At 41.5% G+C, this 20,305-nt stretch overlaps 1 protein-coding gene across 2 annotated transcripts in view; it reads left to right on the forward strand.

Annotated features, from left to right (window-relative positions):
- LOC105492045 (INO80 complex ATPase subunit) overlaps positions 1–20,305 on the forward strand; it is a 138,403-nt gene that overhangs the window by 74,172 nt on the left and 43,926 nt on the right. For both annotated transcript variants that reach the window (XM_011758894.3, XM_024795963.2), the window contains exon 25: positions 16,597–16,737. In XM_011758894.3, coding sequence (XP_011757196.2) covers positions 16,597–16,737 — 141 coding nt within the window. The remainder of the gene's footprint in view (positions 1–16,596; positions 16,738–20,305) is intronic.

Below are 20,305 nucleotides of genomic sequence, written 5' to 3' on the forward strand. Positions count from 1 at the left end.
AATGGAATTATCTTGTATGTACACTTTTGTAACTGGGATTTTTCACTCAGTATTATTTACGAGTTTTGTCCATGTCATATATAGCATTATTTTTTTATGGCTATGAAGTATTACATTGTCTGAATGGACTACAATTTATTAGTCTGTTCTACTGTGGTAGATATTTTGGTTGTTTCCAGTTCTAGGTTATTATGAATGAAACCCCTATGCACATTTGTGTACATGTTATTTGATGAATGCAAACATTATTTTCTTTGGTGTTTACATCCAGGAATGGAATTGCTATACTGTCAAGTATAACTCTGTTTAGGTTTAGTAGCTTTTGCCAAACGTTTTTCCAAAATGGTTTTATAAATTTACATTTGCACCTACGGTATGTTATTCAGCATTCTCCACTACACCTGGGAATGGCAATCTGTTTTATTTTGTTTTGTTGTGTGACTCCTTATGAATAATCATTCCTTACAGTTATAATTATTTTAAGTAATTATTTTGAGTATTATATTTAAATATTAATTATTATGTAGTGGCATCTCATTGTAATCTTAAATTGTATTTCCATGGAAAGTAATGATGATGTGTACAGTTTCATACAATTCTTGGCCCTTACAGAGTAGTAGGTGACAAAGAAGGTGAAATAAGGTGACAGGAACTGAAGTTATAGATGTAGGTCCAGATCATATGCAACCTCATAAGAATTGCCAAGGGTTTGGAATTTATTCTGAGTGAAATGAGTAATACTAGAGAGTTTTGAGAAGAGGAGTGACAGTTCGTTTGTTAAAGTCCTTCAGCTAGATTGAAGTTTAGAAACTAGGTCATTTTCCTTGTATTCTATAGAAAATGTTATGGGGTAGTTTGACAGTTACTGTTGTGGAATGAAGGACATTCTTTGGCTAGGTCGTCCAGTATTTGTACCCTGTACACTGAAAAGCTCACATGATTTCCTTCTCTTCTGTTTTCCCAGTTGGTTTCTTAAGCATTGCTCCATGTAATTTTTGGACTTTGGAGAGGGAGTCAGTAATGCAAATTAATGTAACTGGATTCCAGCCTTTTTGGAATAATGCAGTCAGTGGTGGCAGGGTGATTTCCTGCTGGTGAAATATTCCTAGTACGTCTACTGGGAACACTGGTATGTCTGAAGAGTTGCTTAACCTTCTGTAAAAGATTAATTCCTTCTCTCAACCCCTAAATTTGGTAATATATGTTACTACTGTAATACATTTTTATCAATTCTGCTTTTTATACAAAAAGCACCATTCTTCCAAGAGATTGTTGTTCCCTGTTATGTAGACACCTGCATTTTTCTTAACACTAGAGATATGCATCATTCATTTGTATTCTCTGTTTTCTGAAAATATTATAGTATGTTCCAGAGCGTCTGCTTAGTGAGGTCCTTATGTCAGTTAGAATTGCCTGAGAAAGGCAGATGTGGGTAGTATGCTTTATGGGAAACTGGTCATAAAATATGTTTACCCAATTGAAAGATTCACTTATATTTACTCATTTTAATTTTATCCCATGTTGTGGATAGACATTTGCTCTTGTAGTGGTTTAGAGTATATACTGAATTAATGAGCTAATGGGCCACGGGGAACTGAAAGCTTATCATATATGTGTGGAGACACTGTTCTGCTTTCAGTCTCATCCTTATCTCCAACATATGTATGTATATTGAAATACCAACCAAGTAGTGTATTTTGCTAGAGCTTATTGTTCTCATAATTAATGATAAGACTGTCAGCCGGGTGTAGTGGCTCACACCTGTAATCCCAGCACTTTTTGAGGCTGAGGCAGGAGTTCAAGACCAGCCTGGCCAAAGTAGTGAAACCACCGCATCTACTAAAAATACAAAAATTAGCTGGGTATGGTATGGTGGCACGTGCCTGTAATCCCAGCTACTTGGGAGGCTGAGGCACGAGAATTGCTTAAACATGGGAGGCTGAGGTTACAGTTAGCAGAGATCACACCACTGCACTCCAGCCTGGGCGAGAGAGCAAGACTCTGTCTCAAAAAAAAAAAAAAAAAAAAAAAAAAAAAATTAAAAATTAGCCAAGCATGGTGGTGGGTGCCTGTAGTCCTAGCTACTCAGTAGTCTGAGGCAGGAGAATCCCTTGAACCCAGGATGTCAAGGCTGCAGCGAACCCTGATTACACCACTGTACTCCAGCCTCGGTGACAGAGCGGGACCCTGTCTCAAAAAAAAAAAAAAAAAAAACTCAAAAAAGAAATCTTTGTTTTTCAGCCAAGCAAAATGATCATTAGATATTACCCACTCTTAAAGGTTAGCCTAGGTTCTGAATATAGAACCAGAAGCCAGCTGGGTGTGGTGGCTCATGCCTGTTAATCCCAGTACTTTGGGAGGCCGAGGCAGGTGGATCACCTGAGGTCAGCAGTTCAAGACCAGCCTGGCCAACATAGTGAAACCCCGTCTCTACTAAAAAAAAAAATACAAAAATTAGCCAGGCATGGTGGTGGGCGCCTGTAATCCCAGCTACTAGGGAGGATGAGGCAGGAGAATCACTTGAATCCGGGAGGTGGAGGTTGCAATGAGTCAAGATCGTGCCATTGCACTCCAGCCTGCGGAACAGGAGCAAAACTCCGTCTCAAAAAAAAAAAAAAAAAGAACTAGGAGCTCCAGATGTAACAATTAACAACAATGTAGAGGCTAGGCATGGTGGCTCATGCCTGTAATTCCATAATTCCAGCACTTTGGGAGGCTGAGGCGGGATGATCGCTTGAGCCCAGGAGTTAGAGACCAGCCAGGCCAACATGACAAAACCCCGTCTCTACCAAAAGAATACAAAAATTAACCAAACCTGATGCCATGTACCTGTAGTTCCACCTACTTGGGAGGCTGAGGTGGGAGGTTCGCCTGAACCCAGGAGGTTGAGGCTAAAATAAACAGTGATCTCACCACTGCACTCTGGGCCTCTGAGGGTGACAGAGTGAGGCGCTCTACGTCTTTGCAAGAATGTGGTATTGTCTGTCTCTTCATTTAAACTTTGTTGGGTAGTGGTGTCTTATTGTGTCTTTAGTTAAATTTCTCTTGTGAAAATGATATTGAATACCTTTTCTGGTGTTTATTGGCCATTTGGATAATTGCCTTTATGAAATGTTTGTTCAAAACTCTTGCTTATTTTTCTATTGGGCTGACTATTTTTCTTATGATTTGTAGTTCTTTGTGTATTATAAATATCTTCTTCTCTGTAACTTTCTCATTTTCAGTGGTACCCTCCCCTGCCGACCCTTTTTTTTGAAACAGGGTCTGGCTTGTTCTATTTCCCAGGCTGGAGTACACTGATGCAGTCATAGCTCAGGATTAGAGTTAGGTTAGGGTTAGGTTTACTGTGTTGTTCAGGCTGGCCTTGAACTCTGGCCTCAAACAATTCTCCAGCCTCAGCCTCCCAAAGCCCTGGAACTTAAGCGTGACCTATTGCACCCAGCCTCAGTGTTGTCTTCTGACGAATAGTTAATAATTTTTGTGTCCTGCTGAAGAATTCTTTGCCTCCAACAAATTCGTGAAGATAATTCTGTTTCTCTCCATATCCCATCTGTTGAAAAGACCATTCTTACTGGACTGTAGCATCACTTGTCAAGCAGGTGTCCATATATGTGTTGGTCAGTTTCTGAACTCTGTTCTCTTCCATGAACCCATTTGACTATCCTTGAACCAGTGCTACTCTATCTTAATAAGTACAGCTTCACAGTAAGTCTTGATAACTGGTGCACAGGTCCTCTGACTTTGCATTTCTTCTGTATTGTGTTGGCTGTTCTTAGCCCTTTGTGTATTCATGTAAATTTTAGAATTGGCATATAAATCTTATTTTATCATATCCTCTTTCCTTTTTTTTGGTAGCAGCAGGGTCTCACTATGTTGTATCCAGGCTAGTCTTGAACTCCTAGGCTTAAGCAGTTCTTCCACCTTGGCCTCCCAAGGTGCTGGGTTTACAGTTGTGAGCCCATGTGCTCAGCTAAATCTTTAATCTCACCTCTTTTTAGCAGTCTAGGTAGTATAGGTCAGAAGTCCCCAAATGTTTTGATTATGTACCCCTGTAATAACAACATTCTTAATCTGTTTCTCCAATGTCTGTATGCTATTTTGTTTTAAATTGTGTACATGTACTAACATATTAATATTTACGTTGTGAAGTTTGCGTGTGCCTACTTTGGAAACCACTGATGGGAACATTTTATTTGAATAGGGAATGGTGGTAGAGGGGAGACTCAGTGTTTACTATAGAAGATATTCCTGTGTTTTACATGCTGTACATTGTTTTTCAAACTATTTTAAATTATTTGACCTCAAAGGTCCATGGGGGGCATTGATTGGTATATCGTAAGTGCCTATCGATTGAATGAATATCCAGTGTAGAATGTGATCTTTGGGAATTGTCTGGTGCTGCTTTTTTCATTGCTCTAGGCTACCTTCAGAACAGCCTCTTCCCAGTGTTAGTCCAGTCCAGCAAGGAGAAACATGTAATTAATGTTGTTTACAAACGTATTATTGCATACCACAGTAGGCAAAGTGTGTTCACAGTCATTATCCCTGTGCTGTATTTGGAAGAGTCACTCGTGCACATATTGAAAATATACACTCACGCTTTAAAAAACACACACACACTTAATGTGGTCCAAGATAAGACTTTAAATACGGCCGGGCGCGGTGGCTCAAGCCTGTAATCCCAGCACTTTGGGAGGCCGAGACGGGCGGATCACGAGGTCAGGAGATCGAGACCATCCTGGCGAACACGGTGAAACCCCGTCTCTACTAAAAAAATACAAAAAACTAGCCGGGCGAGGTGGCGGGCGCCTGTAGTCCCAGCTACACAGGAGGCTGAGGCAGGAGAATGGCGTAAACCCGGGAGGCGGAGCTTGCAGTGAGCTGAGATCCGGCCACTGCACTCCAGCCCCGGCGACAGAGCGAGACTCCGTCTCAAAAAAAAAAAAAAAAAAAAGACTTTAAATACTACACAATTAACTGCCTGATTAATGGTAGAGTTCAGAATGGGAGAAGATTACTTGATAGAAATAGTATTGTGAAGTTGCATGTAGGCTGGGTGTGGTGTTGGCTCGTGCCTTTAATCCCAGTACTTTAGGAGGCTGAGGTGGGAGGATTGCTTGGAGCCAGGAGGCAAGACCAGCCTGGACAACATAGTGAGACTGTGTCTCTAATTTTGAAAAAGTTAGATTTTGAGTGGTAGAGATTTGGATAGGCGGAACATAATTCCAAGTTAAGGATTTGAGCCAAAATAAAGGACAGTAATGACAGAACAGTCTAGAAGGGTAAGTTTGGAAAGTCTTTGAATGCCAGCCTATGTGGGTTTAGATAATAAGCCTGTTGTCCCAGCCCTATTTGTCTTACTTTCTTCAACAAATACTAACAGTTGTATTCCTGGGGTCAAAGTGTTGGTAGCCGCTGTGAAGCCATGAGGAGGAGTATTCTGGTAGCGAGTTCAAGTGAGGCTGCTAAATCACCAGTGTCATTATATCAAACCAGTTGGGGATCTTTGTTATTTGTATTTTATGAAAATTAACCTCAGAGTGTGATATTAGGAAGAATGGAGGCAGCAATCCATGTTAAGGAAGATCTTAAGCAAAAGTTTGAAGTGTCAGGTACTAAAGACCCGATAGCAATGGTTGTAACAGAAAGATTATAGAAAAGGGATCAAGGGACTTTGATCGGTTTGGATATGGATGGGCACTGGAGATGGGAAAATTACTTCGAAAAGCCAGAGTTCAAGAGAGGATCCAGAGGGAATCTTAAGTTCCATATCAAGTTTAAAGCAAAAATGAAAGAGTGAGATTAAGAACTCTTTGTGAGTACAGATAGAAAAGAGAAGGCAGAACCCCGGTTGTAAGGATTTATAGGGAGAAAGATCCTGGTTAGGAGGGGGTAGATAATGAGTATTGAAGCGTGACAGTTAAAAAGAAAAAGTAAGGTATTTCAGGAGGGGAGTTTGGTTTAAGTGAAAGTTGACTTTTTTTTTTTTTTTTTTTTTTTTTGAGACGGGGTCTTGCTCTGTCGCCCAGGCTGGAGTGCAGTGGCCGGATCTCAGCTCACTGCAAGCTCCGCCTCCCGGGTTCACGCCATTCTCCTGCCTCAGCCTCCCGAGTAGCTGGGACTACAGGCGCCCGCCACCTCGCCCGGCTAGTTTTTTGTATTTTTTAGTAGAGATGGGGTTTCACCGTGTTTGCCAGGATGGTCTCGATCTCCTGACCTTGTGATCTGCCCGTCTCGGCCTCCCAAAGTGCTGGGATTACAGGCTTGAGCCACCGCGCCCGGCTACTTTTTTTTTTTTTTTTTAAGAGAAAAGAGCCTTGCAGATTTCACAATGAAAAGGAAAGAAGAGGTCGGGTGCAGTAGCTCACGCCTGTAATCCCAGCACTTTGAGAGGCTGAGGTGGGCGGATCACCTGAGGTCAGGAGTTGGAGACCAGCCTGGCAAACATGGCGAAACCCTGTCTACTAAATATAAAAAAAACTAGCCAGGCGTAGTGGCCTGTACCTGTAATCCCAGCTACAGGAGAATCACTTGAAAACGGGAGACAAAGTTTGCGGTGAGCTGAGATCATGCCATTGCATTCCAGCCTGGGCAACAAAGCAAGACTCCATCGCCAAAAAAAAAAAAAAAAAAAGGGAAGAGGAAGACAGTAAAGAGGGCAATTGAACGTGCAACAGAGACATTTTGTGGGGGTGCACAAGTAGGTTATCTATACTTTTTTTTTGAGACGGAGTCTTACTCTGTCACCCAGGCTAGAGTACAGTGGCACAACCTTGGCTTACTGCATCCTCTGCCTCCTAGGTACAAGTGATTCTCCTGCCTCGGCCTCCCAAGTAGCTGGGACTACAGGCATGCACCACCAGTCCGGGCTATTTTTTGTATTTTTAGTAGAAGGGGGGTTTCGCCACGTGGGCCAGGCTGGTCTTGAACTCCTGGTCTCGAGTGATCCTCTCGCTTCGGCCTTGCAAAGTACTGGGATTATAGGCGTGAGCCACCGCACCTGGCCCAACTATACTTTTTAATAGGATGAAAAACTCTTGTGAATACTGGCAGGCTGTATGATTAACAGAAAGATACTTCTCTGCCACAAAGAGTGTTTTACAATGTCCAGAACAACTAACACTAAGCTTAACATTATATTATTTTATTTTATTTTATTTTTTTGAGATGGAGTCTTGCTCCGTTGCCCAGGCTGGAGTGCGGTGGCACAATATTGGCTCACTGCAACCTCTGCCTCCTGGGTTCAAACTATTCTCCTGCCTCAGCCTCCCAAGTAGTTGAGACTACAGACATGTGCCACCACGCCCAGCTAATTTTTGTATTTTTAGTAGAGATGGGGTTTCACCATGTTAGCCAGGCTGGTCTCGAACTCCTGACCTCAGGCAGTTTCGCCCGCCTGAGCTTCCCAGAGTGCTGGGATTATAGGCTTGAGCCACCGTTCCCGGCCTTAAGCTTAACATTAAAAAAAAAAAAAAAAAAAAAAAAAAAAAGTCCTATTAAGTGGTTCTCTTTCTCTCTCTTTTTTGTTCTTTTTCCTTCAAGGTAGAAATCAATCTATTTTTAGGTTTGTTTTTTTTTTTTTGAGACAGTCTTGCTCTGTCACCCAGGCTGGAGTGCAGCGGAGTGACCTCAGCTCACTGCAACCTCCACCTCCCAGGTTTAAGCGATTCTCTTGCCTCAGCCTCCCGAGTAGCTGGGATTACAGGCTCCTGCCACCACACCTGGCTAATTTTTGTATTTTTAGTAGAGAGGTGGGGTTTTGCCATGTGGGCTAGACTGATCTCAAACTCCTGACCTAAAGTAACCTGCCTGCCTCAGCCTCCCAAAGTTCTGGGACTACAGTCGTGAGCCACCATGCCTGGCTAAAATCAATTTAAATGTTTGGACATTTTATATAATTCATCTTGCCTGTGTGGTCTGGTTATTTTGGGCACTTTTAAGGTTAAATAAGTGTTTGCTGAATGACCTAGTGAATAATGGCACATTATGTTAATGAACCAATATTAATATTAATACCAATATTGGTGCATTGGTACTAATCTTTGGAACATGGTATGTATTAATCTGAGGGAATGTCTTCTAGCCTAAAATTACAAGTACAATTTTACTCTTAATATTTTAAATAGAATTTTGTGAAGAGCACTAACTTCTCCTAGGGGTTTAGGGAAAGTGGGCAGGATAGGTAATCTGATCATTCATTGATCTTATTGCACTTAGTTATTTTTGCCCTGCATTTGATCTGAGAACTAGAGGTGACATTCTTTGGGCAGTAAGGAACACCAGAGAGAAGTGAATCTATAGAAACTTGCAATAGAGGTTGCTAATGAGCTCAACTATGGATTTTAGCCCCTGTAGTAGTACTTATATAACATATTATCTTAAAACCTAGAGATTAAAACAATAAACACTTGATATCTCACACTGTTTCCATTGGCTGGGAACTTTGGAGCAGCTTAGCTAGGTGGTTCTTTTTTTTTTTTTTTGAGAGAGAGTTGCACTCTGTTGCCAGGCTGGATCGCACCATGGTGCGATCTCGGCTCCCTGCAACCTCCGCCTCCCGGGTTCATGCCATTCTCCTACCTCAGCCTCCTGAGTAGCTAGGACTACAGGTACCCGCCACCATGCCCATCTTATTTTTTGTATTTTTAGTAGAGACGGGGTTTCATCGTGTTAATCAGGATGGTCTTAGCTCCTGACCTCGTGATCCACCTGCCTCGGCCTCTCAGAGTGTTGGGATTACAGGCGTGAGCCACCGCGCCCGGCCTTTTTTTTTTTTTTTTTTTTTTAAAGAGATATAGTCTTGCTTTGTCACCCAGGAAAGAGCGTAGTGGTATAGTCATGGCTCACTGCAATCTCCACCTTCAGGGCTCGAGCAATCCTCCCACCTCAGCCTCTCAAGTAGCTAGGACTACAGGCACATGCCACCACACCCAATTAATTTTTGGATTTTGGTCTCAAGGGATCCCCCTGCCTCAGCCTCCCAGAGTGCTGGGATTAGGTGTGAGCCATCGCACCTGGCCAAGGAATTTGTGGCCATATAAAACTACCACAGCCCCTTATTTCCAGGCTAATCCCATTGTATCAGATATTTCATTATGAAATTTCTTTTGGATTTCCTGTTCTGAGATTCTGGCTTAGACTGTAGATGGGTTCTGACTGTAGTACTAGTTCTCAACCAGTTTTTCAACTAGAAAGGATTTTGGACTCTCTCTTTGTGCTCTGTTACCCGTGTTTCTTCACAGCAAACGTTAGCTGGGAAAAATAGTAACTATAGTATAATAATGAGGTTTTATTTTCAGCAGGGATTCTTTACTCATAAACTCTAACTCCTTGTGAGCATTTTTTTTCTTTTCATTGCAAACTCTGTATTTTCATTTAATTTGCCACATTAGTTCTGATTATGTAACTTTAATTATTTGGAAACATAACACAGAAGAGAAGCCATTCTCCAATGAAGACAAATTATGTTTCAAGGTTTTAATGGAAGAATATGCAAGTTGAGCCCAAATTCCATGTTCCAGATCAGTCTTAAAAAGTTTGGGGTTGGCCGGGCGCGGTGGCTCACGCCTGTAATCCCAGCACTTTGGGAGGCCGAGACAGGCAGATCACGAGGTCAGGAGATCGAGACCATCCTGGCTAACACGGTGAAACCCCGTCTCTACTAAAAAATACAAAAAACTAGCCGGGCGAGGTGGTGGGCGCCTATAGTCCCAGCTACTCGGGAGGCTGAGGCAGGAGAATGGCGTGAACCCGGGGGATGGAGCTTGCAGTGAGCTGAGATCCGGCCACTGCACTTCAGCCTAGGTGACAGAGCGAGACTCCGTCTCAAAAAAAAAAAAAAAAAAAAAAAAAAAAAAAAAGTTTGGGGTTATTCTTCAGCCAACAGACCTGAGAAGAGACATGGGGAAATGTAAAAGTTGGAAGGGGTCTCATCATTCTTTCTCTTACGAAATTCAAATAATATTTTAGACTAAAGCTCCTTTGGAGCTAACACACTAGTTTTGAATTAATTTCCCCATTTTTAGCTTTGTCTCTTAAGGCAGACAATTTTTCATTCTGTTTCCTTCTATGCCTTTATTTGTTTTATAAAGAGAGATATACTGTTCCTGTAGCCTGTCTCCTAAATACAGCTTCCTGTCATCAGATCAAGGTAAAGGCTTTGTTTTTCTCCTCTGGTGGAGACAGATGAGTGTTCACTTAGCTACATGTTATCATATTGGTCTTACTAAGCTGTGTGAGGTCACATACTACCTGAGCCATATTCAGCAGTCTAACCCAGTCTTCCCCTTCTTCTCTTACTCCCCAGGGAAAGGAATGAATCCAAACAGCGAGAAACTCTCCTCTCCCCACCTCCCCCAACCCCATAATGTGCCTCTAAAACCCTTGCCCTCACCCACCCTACGGTAAAGACAAAATATGAATTTTTTTTGTTACAGAATCCAAAGAAGTACCATTTTTGTATTATTAGCTTCAGGATGATACATAAATATCAAGAAACTAAGAACTAGGCTACAGACACAGATCAGTTGATACTTAGGGATGTTTTGGATAAAGTTTTGGGTTTTTTTAAAAATCTCTTAATTGATGTGAATGCTTTTCAGATACTTTCTTCTCTTACGTTTGTAGAACAAAAACTAGCATGGCTCCCTGTATTCTACTTAATTTTCTTGTGTTCTACCCTGCTTTGCTGTTAAGAATTTCAAGAAGGAATAGATTTGGGTCAAAACTTTCACACACCTTCCCTGCACTATGGTACCTTGGCCAGAGTTATTTTCTTACACTGTTTTGCAGTAAAGAGTGTGATTTTGTTTGTTTGTTTGTTTGTTTGTTTGTTTTGAGACAATGTCTCACTCTGTCTCTCTACTCAAGGAGGCTGAGGTGGGAGGATCACTTGAGTCCAGGAATTTGAGATTACAGTGAGCTATGATCACACCACTGCACCCCAGCCTGGGTAACGAGATCGTGTCTCAAAAAAAAAAAAAAAAATCTTATTCAGGCAGCAGAGATAGAAAAGAAAATCTTACTTTGCTTAGAAGAATAAAGACAAAAAAGAGAGGCTGTCATAAATACACCATTTAGTTATCTTTCTTAGGGTAGAACAGATTTGAGTCTATTCCAATTAAATGTCATGTTAAAAATTAAAAATGATGGTTGGCAGACACAGAGTACAGTACCAGTATTGATTCTGTCTCCTGTCTGTCTCATTGAAACTGTTGTCATGGTAATGGTCTACTTATGCATAGTATGTGTTGAACGTTTTTTTTTTTTTTTTTTTTTTTTTTGAGACAGAGTCTCTGTCAACCAGGCTGGAGTGCAATGGCATGATCTCGGCTCACTGCAACCTCCGCCTCCCGGGTTCAAGCGATTCTTCCGCCTCAGCCTCCTGAGTAACTGGAACTATAGACACATGCCACCACACCTGGCTAATTTTTGTATTTTTAGTAGAGACGGAGTTTCATTATGTTGGCCAGGCTGGTCTCAAACTCCTGACCTCGTGATCCGCCCTCCTCGGCCACCGAGTGCTGGGATTACAGGCATGAGCCACCACGCCCGGTTGAACGTTTTGTATACTCTACAGCTCTAGTGAGTCAAACGACTTATAAAAATTGGGGACATTTCAGATTTTGCAATTTAAAATACACAAAGGTTCTAAATATAGAGTTGTTTTGAAAAGAGTGGCATGTGTTAAGTTTTAAACACTATTCTGTATTAAATCCTTAGAGTTTTTTTGACAGGCTATTGATGAAGATTCACCCAAACAGGAAGTTTTCAAAAACTCTTCCACTAAATGTTAATTTTCAGCTATAGTATCTGTATCTATCATCATTTCCTAAGATTGTAAGTGCTACAGATGCCCCTTATGGAAAACTCTGGGAAACTATTGTGTTTGTCTGCATTAATTTTCCCCCTTTTTGTTTGGATGCTTAAAGTATCCATGAAAGTAGAATCAGTGTAATCTAAGAGCTGATTTATTGACACTACTATTTCATTTAAAGTGAAACTTTTTCCTCTGTATCTAAATTTGACATATTCTTTAAGAAAAGATGTAGAAAGCTAATTTTGAGTAATGGAGACCTAAATTTTTAACATAAGCATTTTTAATTTTAAACAAAACATGTAGCACAAAGCATGGCCTTTTATTAAATGAGTAAGTCTAGGTCTGAGGGAAAAAATCTGTGTGTTTTCTGTGCTGTGCTGTGGCAAGGAGTATGCAGCTGTGGAGCCTGTCATCCTGGCCTGCTTATTTTCACTTGAGACTTTTGTGTGGTGCGAAAAGAGTCTTTAGAAAAGCCTAACTTCACTACTGTGTGCATATTATAGTCTTGGCGGCAAGACGCACACAGCTGCCAGTGCTTCCAGGGTAATGAGACATTCAAGAGCATGAGAAAGGGACAAAAGAATAGCAAGAGCTGTGACCATGTGAAAACCAAGTCAGATTCCCCATAGTATGGCATTCTTCCTCCCTCCCTCCCTTCTTCCGTCCTTCCTTCCCCTTCCTTCCTTCTCCTTCCTCCTCTCCCTCTCTCCTTCCCTCCCTCCTTCCCTCTCTCTTTTCCTTCCCCTCCTTTCCTTCTTTCTTTCTCCCTCTTCCCTTCTCTATGTCTTTTCTTCTTTCTTTCATGGCTAAGGTAGATTAAAGAAGTAATGAACAAACTTTCTTTTCTATCCACAATATTGCTTAAGGTATTCTTTGTATTCTTCCATGTCAGGCATACATTTTTCATTATCTAGCAGTGTCTAGCAGTTCATGTTGCTACGTGAAGGGAAATTGGATAGTGTGTTGGTACCAAGGTTCACATATACTAAACCAGATTTGATGGAACTAATGTTAAGAGAAAAGAATCTAGAAAAGTATATATTGGGTAAAACATTCTAGGAGTAGTCAGGGTTTCTCTAAAGCTGAGGCTATATGTTGAGCATTTTGAACATTGTTACTACTTTTTAAAACCTGGAATCAGAAAGCTATACATCACCTTGACTTAGCAACTTCAATGAGAATACTGTTTTAACCCAGCTCATAAAAAATAAGTGAATGAGCCGGGTGCAGTGGCTCACGCCTGTAATTCCAGCACTTTGAGAGGCCAAGGTGGACAGATCATGAGGTCAGGAGTTTGAGACCATCTTGGCCAACATGGTGAAACCCTGTCTCTACTAAAAATACAAAAATTAGCCAGGTGTGGTGGCACACACCTGTAATCCCAGCTACTCAGTAGGCTAAGGCAGGAGAATTACTTGAACCGTGGAGGCGGAGGTTGCAGTGAGATAAGATCACACCACTGCACTCCATTCTGGGCTACAGAGCGAGACTCAGTCTCCAAAAAAAATGAAATAAAATAAGTGAATGTTGGCCGGGCATGGTGGCTCATGCCTATAATCCCAGCACTTTGGGAGGCTGAGGAGAGGGGATCACTTGTGGCCAGGAGTTTGAGACCAGCCTGACCAACATGGCGAAACCCCATCGCTACTAAGAATACAAAAATTAAAGGCATGGTGGTGCACACCTGTAGGCCCAGCTTCTCAGGAGGCTGAGGTAGGAGACTGCTTGAACCTGGGAAGGCGGAGGTTGCAGTGAGCTGAGATCGTGCCACTGCATTCCAGCCTGGTTGACAGAGAGAGGCTCTGTCCCAAAAATAAAAATAAATGAATGTGTTCTAATTTGGGAATGACCACCCTTGGGAATAGAATGTTGCTAGTCAGACTTTTTCCAGAAAGGTGATAACAAATAATGTGCTTTGTTAAAAGAACTCCCTGTGGTGAGTTGTATTCTTTTCTTACTAATAACTACAGTGCTGAAGAGAAGATAATTGGAGGAAATGTTCATTCTTTTATTTTCTACCTTTATATTATTGGAACAAAGTAAGAAACAGGTTTCTGTTGAATTTTGCCATTTTAGAGTACTCAAAATGAAGATGATTTCATGTGATCCCTGACAGAGACATTATTTAGTTGCTGGTCTGCAGAAGTTAGTAAGAATTCAGAAGTCTTTAGGTCAGCTACTGCTGCTACCTCAGCCATCTGCCCAGGAATGGTCTGATTGACAGTGGATGTCCCAACTGGCAGCCCTGGACTACTACTTAGCTGGCCGTAATGAGCAAGTTGCTAGACTTGCCATCTCTCCAACCTAATGAGGGAGCAAGATGGGCTATTGCTGATGTCACTTTCAGGAAACAAACAAAACACATGGCTACATCTTTTTACCTTTTTCCTCCTAGTTATTCAATATTAGAAGAACAGTCTGACACCTAGCCTACTAATCTTTGTAATGATCCTCATGTTAGACATTCAGGTGATAATGGGCATAACCATGTAGAGAGATAATGAACTTCAATGGAGATGCTACCCAAAATCAAGATGGGAACATAGATGTTATTAAAAGACTGTCAGAAGGTTAAAATTCTTCTTTGGGTAATGACAGGGACCTCAACATTTAGAGAAAAGGCCAAACATATCATAGCTACATGGGCCTAGCAGTATGTCAAATGTTATAAACACTTCTGTAGTCTGTTTTTGTTTTTTTGTTTTTTTGGTTTTTTTTGAGACGGAGTCTCGCTGTGTTGCCCAGGCTGGGGTGCAGTGGCGTGATCTCGGCTCACTGCAAGCTCCGCCTCCTGGCTTCACGCCATTCTCCTGCCTCAGCCTCCCGAGTAGCTGGGACTACAGGCGCCCGCCACCACGCCTGGCTAGTTTTTTGTATTTTTAGTAGAGACGGGGTTTCACCATGTTAACCAGGGACGGTCTCGATCTCCTGACCTCGTGATTCACCCGCCTCGGCCTCCCAAAGTGCTGGGATTACAGGCTTGAGCCACCGCGCCCGGCCACTTCTGTAGTCTGTAGTTAGAAACCACCTAAAGACAGCCAAGCTATCCTGGAAAATAGCTATAGTCTTCAAATTGTTTGTGACAGTTATTTAGAAGATGCTGATTGGTTCATGGAAACAGGTAACAATGCATATGTCATACTAGACAACTTGAGATCACTCCTTTCAAACTGTGAGCCTTAAGAGATTTCCTTACAGAGATTTAAGCCCTGTGGAAAATAAAGCTGTATAAGTGGAAGAGCAGGATATGAGCTGAACATATTGTCCTCAGAGTGATTTGGTACTGGTATTATAACTATTCTCTTACGGAGGATCCAGGTTGCTGTTCTGATCTTGGAATTTGTATTCTTGACCTTATAACAATGTATAAATTAGACTGCCTTGTATGTTATCTTCATCTACATGGTTATTTTGGTCATCAACCTCCCTTACTGAGATATCAGTAAAACAAATAAGAATGCAGATCCAAAGATAAAATGTATAACATACTGAAGAAGGAACTTCTGTATCTCTGATATAGAACACCATGTCCCACTGAGGACTTATTTGTATGTGAACATTTCATACATAAAATCTTTCATATGACTAGCTGTAACCTGACGCTTTAACATGAGTTATGAAGTCTGTTAAAATCCTTTTTTTTTTTTTTTTTGAGACTGGATTTCACTCTTTCACCTAGCTGGAGTGCAATGGCATGATCTCGGCTCACTGCAGCCTCCGCCTCCTGGGTTCAAACAGTTCTCCTGCCTCAGCCTCCTGAGTAGCTGGGATTATAGGCACCTGCCACCACGCTGGCTAATTTCTGTATTTTTAGTAGAGATAGGGTTTCACCATGTTGGCCAGGCTAGTCTCAAACTCCTGACCTCAGGTGATCCACCTAAAGGGGATCCTGGCCTAAAATACATTTTTGATAGAGCAACATAAGTTGACAATAAATATATTTTAAATGGTTGTCAGAGGCACTAAAGAGATACGATTTCCTGTCATTGACCACTTGTATTGATTACTCTGAATAAATTAATAAGAAAACAAATGATGTTAAACTGCCTTAAAGAAAAATTTAGAAGGAAATTGCCAGGTGCAGTGGCTCACGCCTATAATCCCAGCACTTTGGGAGGCCGAGGCGGGTGGATCACCCGAGGTCAGGAGTTCAAGACCAGCCTGGCCAACATGGTGAAACCCCGTCTGTACCAAAAATGCAAAAATTTGCCAGGTGTGGTGATGAATGCCTGTAGTCCCAGCTACTTGGGAGGCTGAGGCTTGAGAATAGCTTGAAGCTGGGAGGTGGAGGTTGCAGTGAGCTGAGATCATGCCACTGTGCTCCAGCCTGAGTGACAGAGCAAGACTCTGTCTCAAAAAAAAAAAAAAAAGAAAAATTTAGAAGGAAATTGTGTTGGTCATCATTGTTTTCAACACAAGACATGAGTTTGCATCCACAGTACAACAGATGAACCAAACTTCCCCTGACATTCCCATACAAGTGTTCTGTCTAATGAAGTTTTGCTGTGCCTGTTTTTGATTAACAATATCTCTTCCAGAAAAAGGTAGACTTATAAATGACAGTTGTTTAAGGTGTATTAATAAAACCACATTTTGAAATTAACATAGGCTTCAACTGTATTATATACTTGGATCTAATTAGTGGTTGTTTATTAGAATTAATAGTATTTCAGGGAAGAAAGCTCTTAAAGTTAGATGTTTAATATGTGACTTTTTTTTCATTTTGCTTACATTAAACATAATTATAATTGGCACTCATTTGCATTTTTATTTTGCAGTCTCTTGTTTTCAGCAGCCACTGTAAAGCAGTGAGTGGCTACTCAGACCAGGTCGTCCATCAGCGGAGATCAGCTACTTCCTCTCTGCGTCACTGCCTGCTCACTGAGCTGCCATCTTTTTTGTGTGTGGCCAGTCCACGAGTAAGTGCTCCAGGAGGGAAGAGATTAAATAGATGGTAATAGGAGAAATAAACCAGTTTTTAAGGGATTTATTTCTTAAAAAGAATTGTTTTAAACTATTTGGACTTTAAGAAACATATAAAATCTAGTATTTTAAAAGGTGGGCATTTGTGGTTCTGGCTTTCCCCAGACAACACTTATACTCACTTTCATTTGTTGATTTAAGAGTAGTTTATGGTAGATAGCTTCTTTTTATTTAGTCAGGGGCTCTAAACTATGGTGGGAATAAGCCATCTGTCAGGTAGAATATATATCACGCAACAGCAGGGTCAGGGGCGAGGGAGCCATTTGTCACCTGTGTTGAGGTTTTTGAGGGTTTTCATGGGAGGGGGTCAGATTGGTAAAGATGGGGGGAGATCTGATCATATCACCTCAGTACAGTCTCCAAATAACAAAAGGAAACATAACACTTCAGCGTCAAGAACCTTCTCAGTGTTGTGTTTTCTTGCTTTCCGAAGCAGCCTCGCTTGGACTATCATTCACATGTCTGTTCCATCTGAAAAGTGACTGTTGTATCTTCTTTGCTATTCACCTTTTATCCACTGTTATTTGCAGATTAGGGTTAGTTTCTATTGTGGTTTCAAGTTTGAGCAGTTGTCTGCATCCTTCCTAATACCCTGTTTATCAAAATAGAGCACTCTTACCATTGCTGACACGCATTGCTGCAAAGGCTTTAATTGGCACATTGGGGTTGTTTACTTTGCCTACATCTTCCATCCTCTTTTTTATCCCTGTTGATCAGAGCCAGACGAAAGATCTACGAAGAAGGGAAATAATCCAACTGTGGCCACGTTCTGTGGTTAGAGCCAAGAATGAATTTCTGTCTTCCCAGTTTGTTTCTTTTTGCTCCAAGAGGCAACTTTCAGTTAGCCAGGAAGCTCTAAGAGGTTGACATTTCTTACCCTTCTATGTTTTTCTCTTGTTTATCCACTCATCTTAACAAGTGTACTGTTTTTACAGTTTTTTTTTTTTTTTTTTTTTTTTAATGTTTTTGAGGCAGGGTCACACTGTGTCACCCAGCCTAGAGTGAAGTGGCATGATTTCAGCTCATTGCAACCTCGACCTCCTGGGCTCAAGTGATCCTCCCACCTCAGCCTCCCAAGTAGCTGGGACTACAGGTGCACACCACCACTCCTGGCTACTTTTAAAATCTTTCGTAAAGAAGAGGTTTTGTCATGTCGCCCAGGCTGTTCTCGAACTCCTGAGTTTAAGCGATCTGCCTGCCTTGACCTCCCAAAGTACTGGGATCACAGGTGTGAGCCACCGTGCCCGGCCTATTTTCACAGTTCTATTCAAAGAAGAAGGAGCCTTTTCTATCTTCCTTGTTAATATTTTTCTACCATTATTTTTTATCAGCTTGCGTTCTTTATTTAGTTTATCAAAAGACAGAATCTGCCAGGGGACCCCTAGAAAGATGAATCCTGTTGACTCCTGCCTGCCTAGATTTCTCTCTGCTGCTCCTGTGCTATATGAGTTTAATAACCCTTGTCACGATCAACTTTGTTTGGTTTATACTGGTTATCCAGAAAGCATTTGGGTTTTGTACATACCCAACATGTTCTTCCAAAGTATTCTTGGTCTTAGAAGCTTAAGTTGATGCAGGGAAATGCACTTTTTCTAGGAAGCATTTAAAGCCAAGTGCTTCCATAGAAGGCAGTCTTCGGTCTTTCATGGTTGTATGGTTGGTCTTGTTCTCTTAGTATGATAGGTGTATATACCAAGAGACCTAATAAGAGGAAGTTTAGATTTCTGAGAGAGGCACATCAAGTCTTTTTTAACTTCTCCTGTTCCCAGTGTTTTGTTTTTTGTTTTTTGGTTGTTGGTTTTTTGTTGGTTTTTTGAGATGGAGCCTTACTCTGTCACCCTGGCTGGAGTGCAGTGACACAATTTTGGTTGAATGCAGCCTTCGCCTCCGAGGTTCAAGCAATTCTCGTGCCTCAGCCCCCCAAGTAGCTGGAATTACAGGCGCATGCCATCACACCCAGCTAATTTTTGTACTTTTAATAGAGACAGGGTTTCACCTTGTTGGCCAGGCTGAGCTCAAACTCCTGACCTCATGTGATCCCCCTGCCTAAGCCTCCCAAAGTGCTAGGATTACAGGCCTGAGCCACTGCGCCCAGCCTGTTTCCAGTGTGTAAGGAGCCAATAAAGATGAACTATCTTGGCCTGTAATTGTATTTATTTGTTTACCTGAAAGTTCTTCATTTGTTACCAGTTGAATCTCCCCAAATATCTATAGCCCACCACTCTCAAGAACAGCCCCACTCTCTCACACATGCATGTCCCATCTGTACTACTTCAGTATTGTTTTTAGAGGAGCCAGAAATCCCAGCTACCATGCCTGCTGCTGCTGTTTCTCTCAAGAAAAGTAAATGTAGCTTGAGGAAAACTCTTAATTACTGTGAACATGTGTTGGCAAGCAGGGAGCAGGAGAAAGCTTTTATCGTTTGGCTGAAAGGCTGCTCCTTTCCCACTTGGCCCCTCCCATGTTTGTAGAGTTTCTTTACATAGCTAAACCTGAAAATGGGAGTAATTACACCATGATTAGGAGGACAGGAAGAAGAGTTTAGGTATCTCTGAATATTTCATACACAGATATACAACTTTTACCTTTCAGATCAGTCCTAGGGATTCAAATCAGTGAATAAGGCAAAATGTCATGAGATACCCTAATTATCTTATATTGACTTCTAACCTATCTGTATTGGGGGGAGAGAAACTGAAGTCCTTTGAAGCCAACCCTGGCCTTGAATTAGGCAAATTAATTTCTCTGACACATGCTATGAAAACTTCAGGGTCAGTTCAGGAAGAATTGTGCCACTATGGAAGGAATTATAGGAGTTGTTTTATCATTAGCTGAGGAATTAATTCTGCAGGGTTAATAAATTAAGGCCCTAGGAATTCTTACCAACATACTGCAGCGCTTGGAGCGGTTACGCTTCCTTCACCTAGAGCAGGAACATACATGTCCTCAGGAAGGACGCGCTGAACGCTTAAGGAGGCAGCCCCTGAAGGTACTGTAGTTTCAGAAGTTAATGAAGCAAGAAAGGGGTTAGCTTCTGTAGGACAAGAGGGAGTATACATTTTTTGTGGGGAGGGAAGAATGGTACGTCATGCTTCATCTTCCCTTCTTCTGATCAAATCAGAAGGTCACTTGGGGTTAGCAGAATAGGGGGAGGCTGTCTGGGATACAGCTGACTTAGAAAGCAGGATTTATTCTAAGTAGATTGTACATTTTTGCCCTCATTTGGACCTCATAAGTACATTGCTTACATACTTACAACATGACATTGTATGATTCTGCATATATTAATATCTTGATCCCGGGCTCCTGGCCAAAGAAGCCTGTCAAAACATGGAAAAATATTTCACTAAGAACAGTGTCTTATAAACCTCTCAGCCTTCAATCCTGGACCTGGAAGGGTATCATCAAACTGTAAATTGAAAAATAGATGAAAGTTTATAAGTGGAAAAAGTTGTTTTGTTTTTAAACTATAAGAGTGCCTAGAAATGAATCCCAGGCAGAAAA

This window comes from Macaca nemestrina, chromosome 7 (genome assembly GCF_043159975.1).
Source record: "Macaca nemestrina isolate mMacNem1 chromosome 7, mMacNem.hap1, whole genome shotgun sequence".
Lineage (NCBI taxonomy): Eukaryota > Metazoa > Chordata > Mammalia > Primates > Cercopithecidae > Macaca > Macaca nemestrina.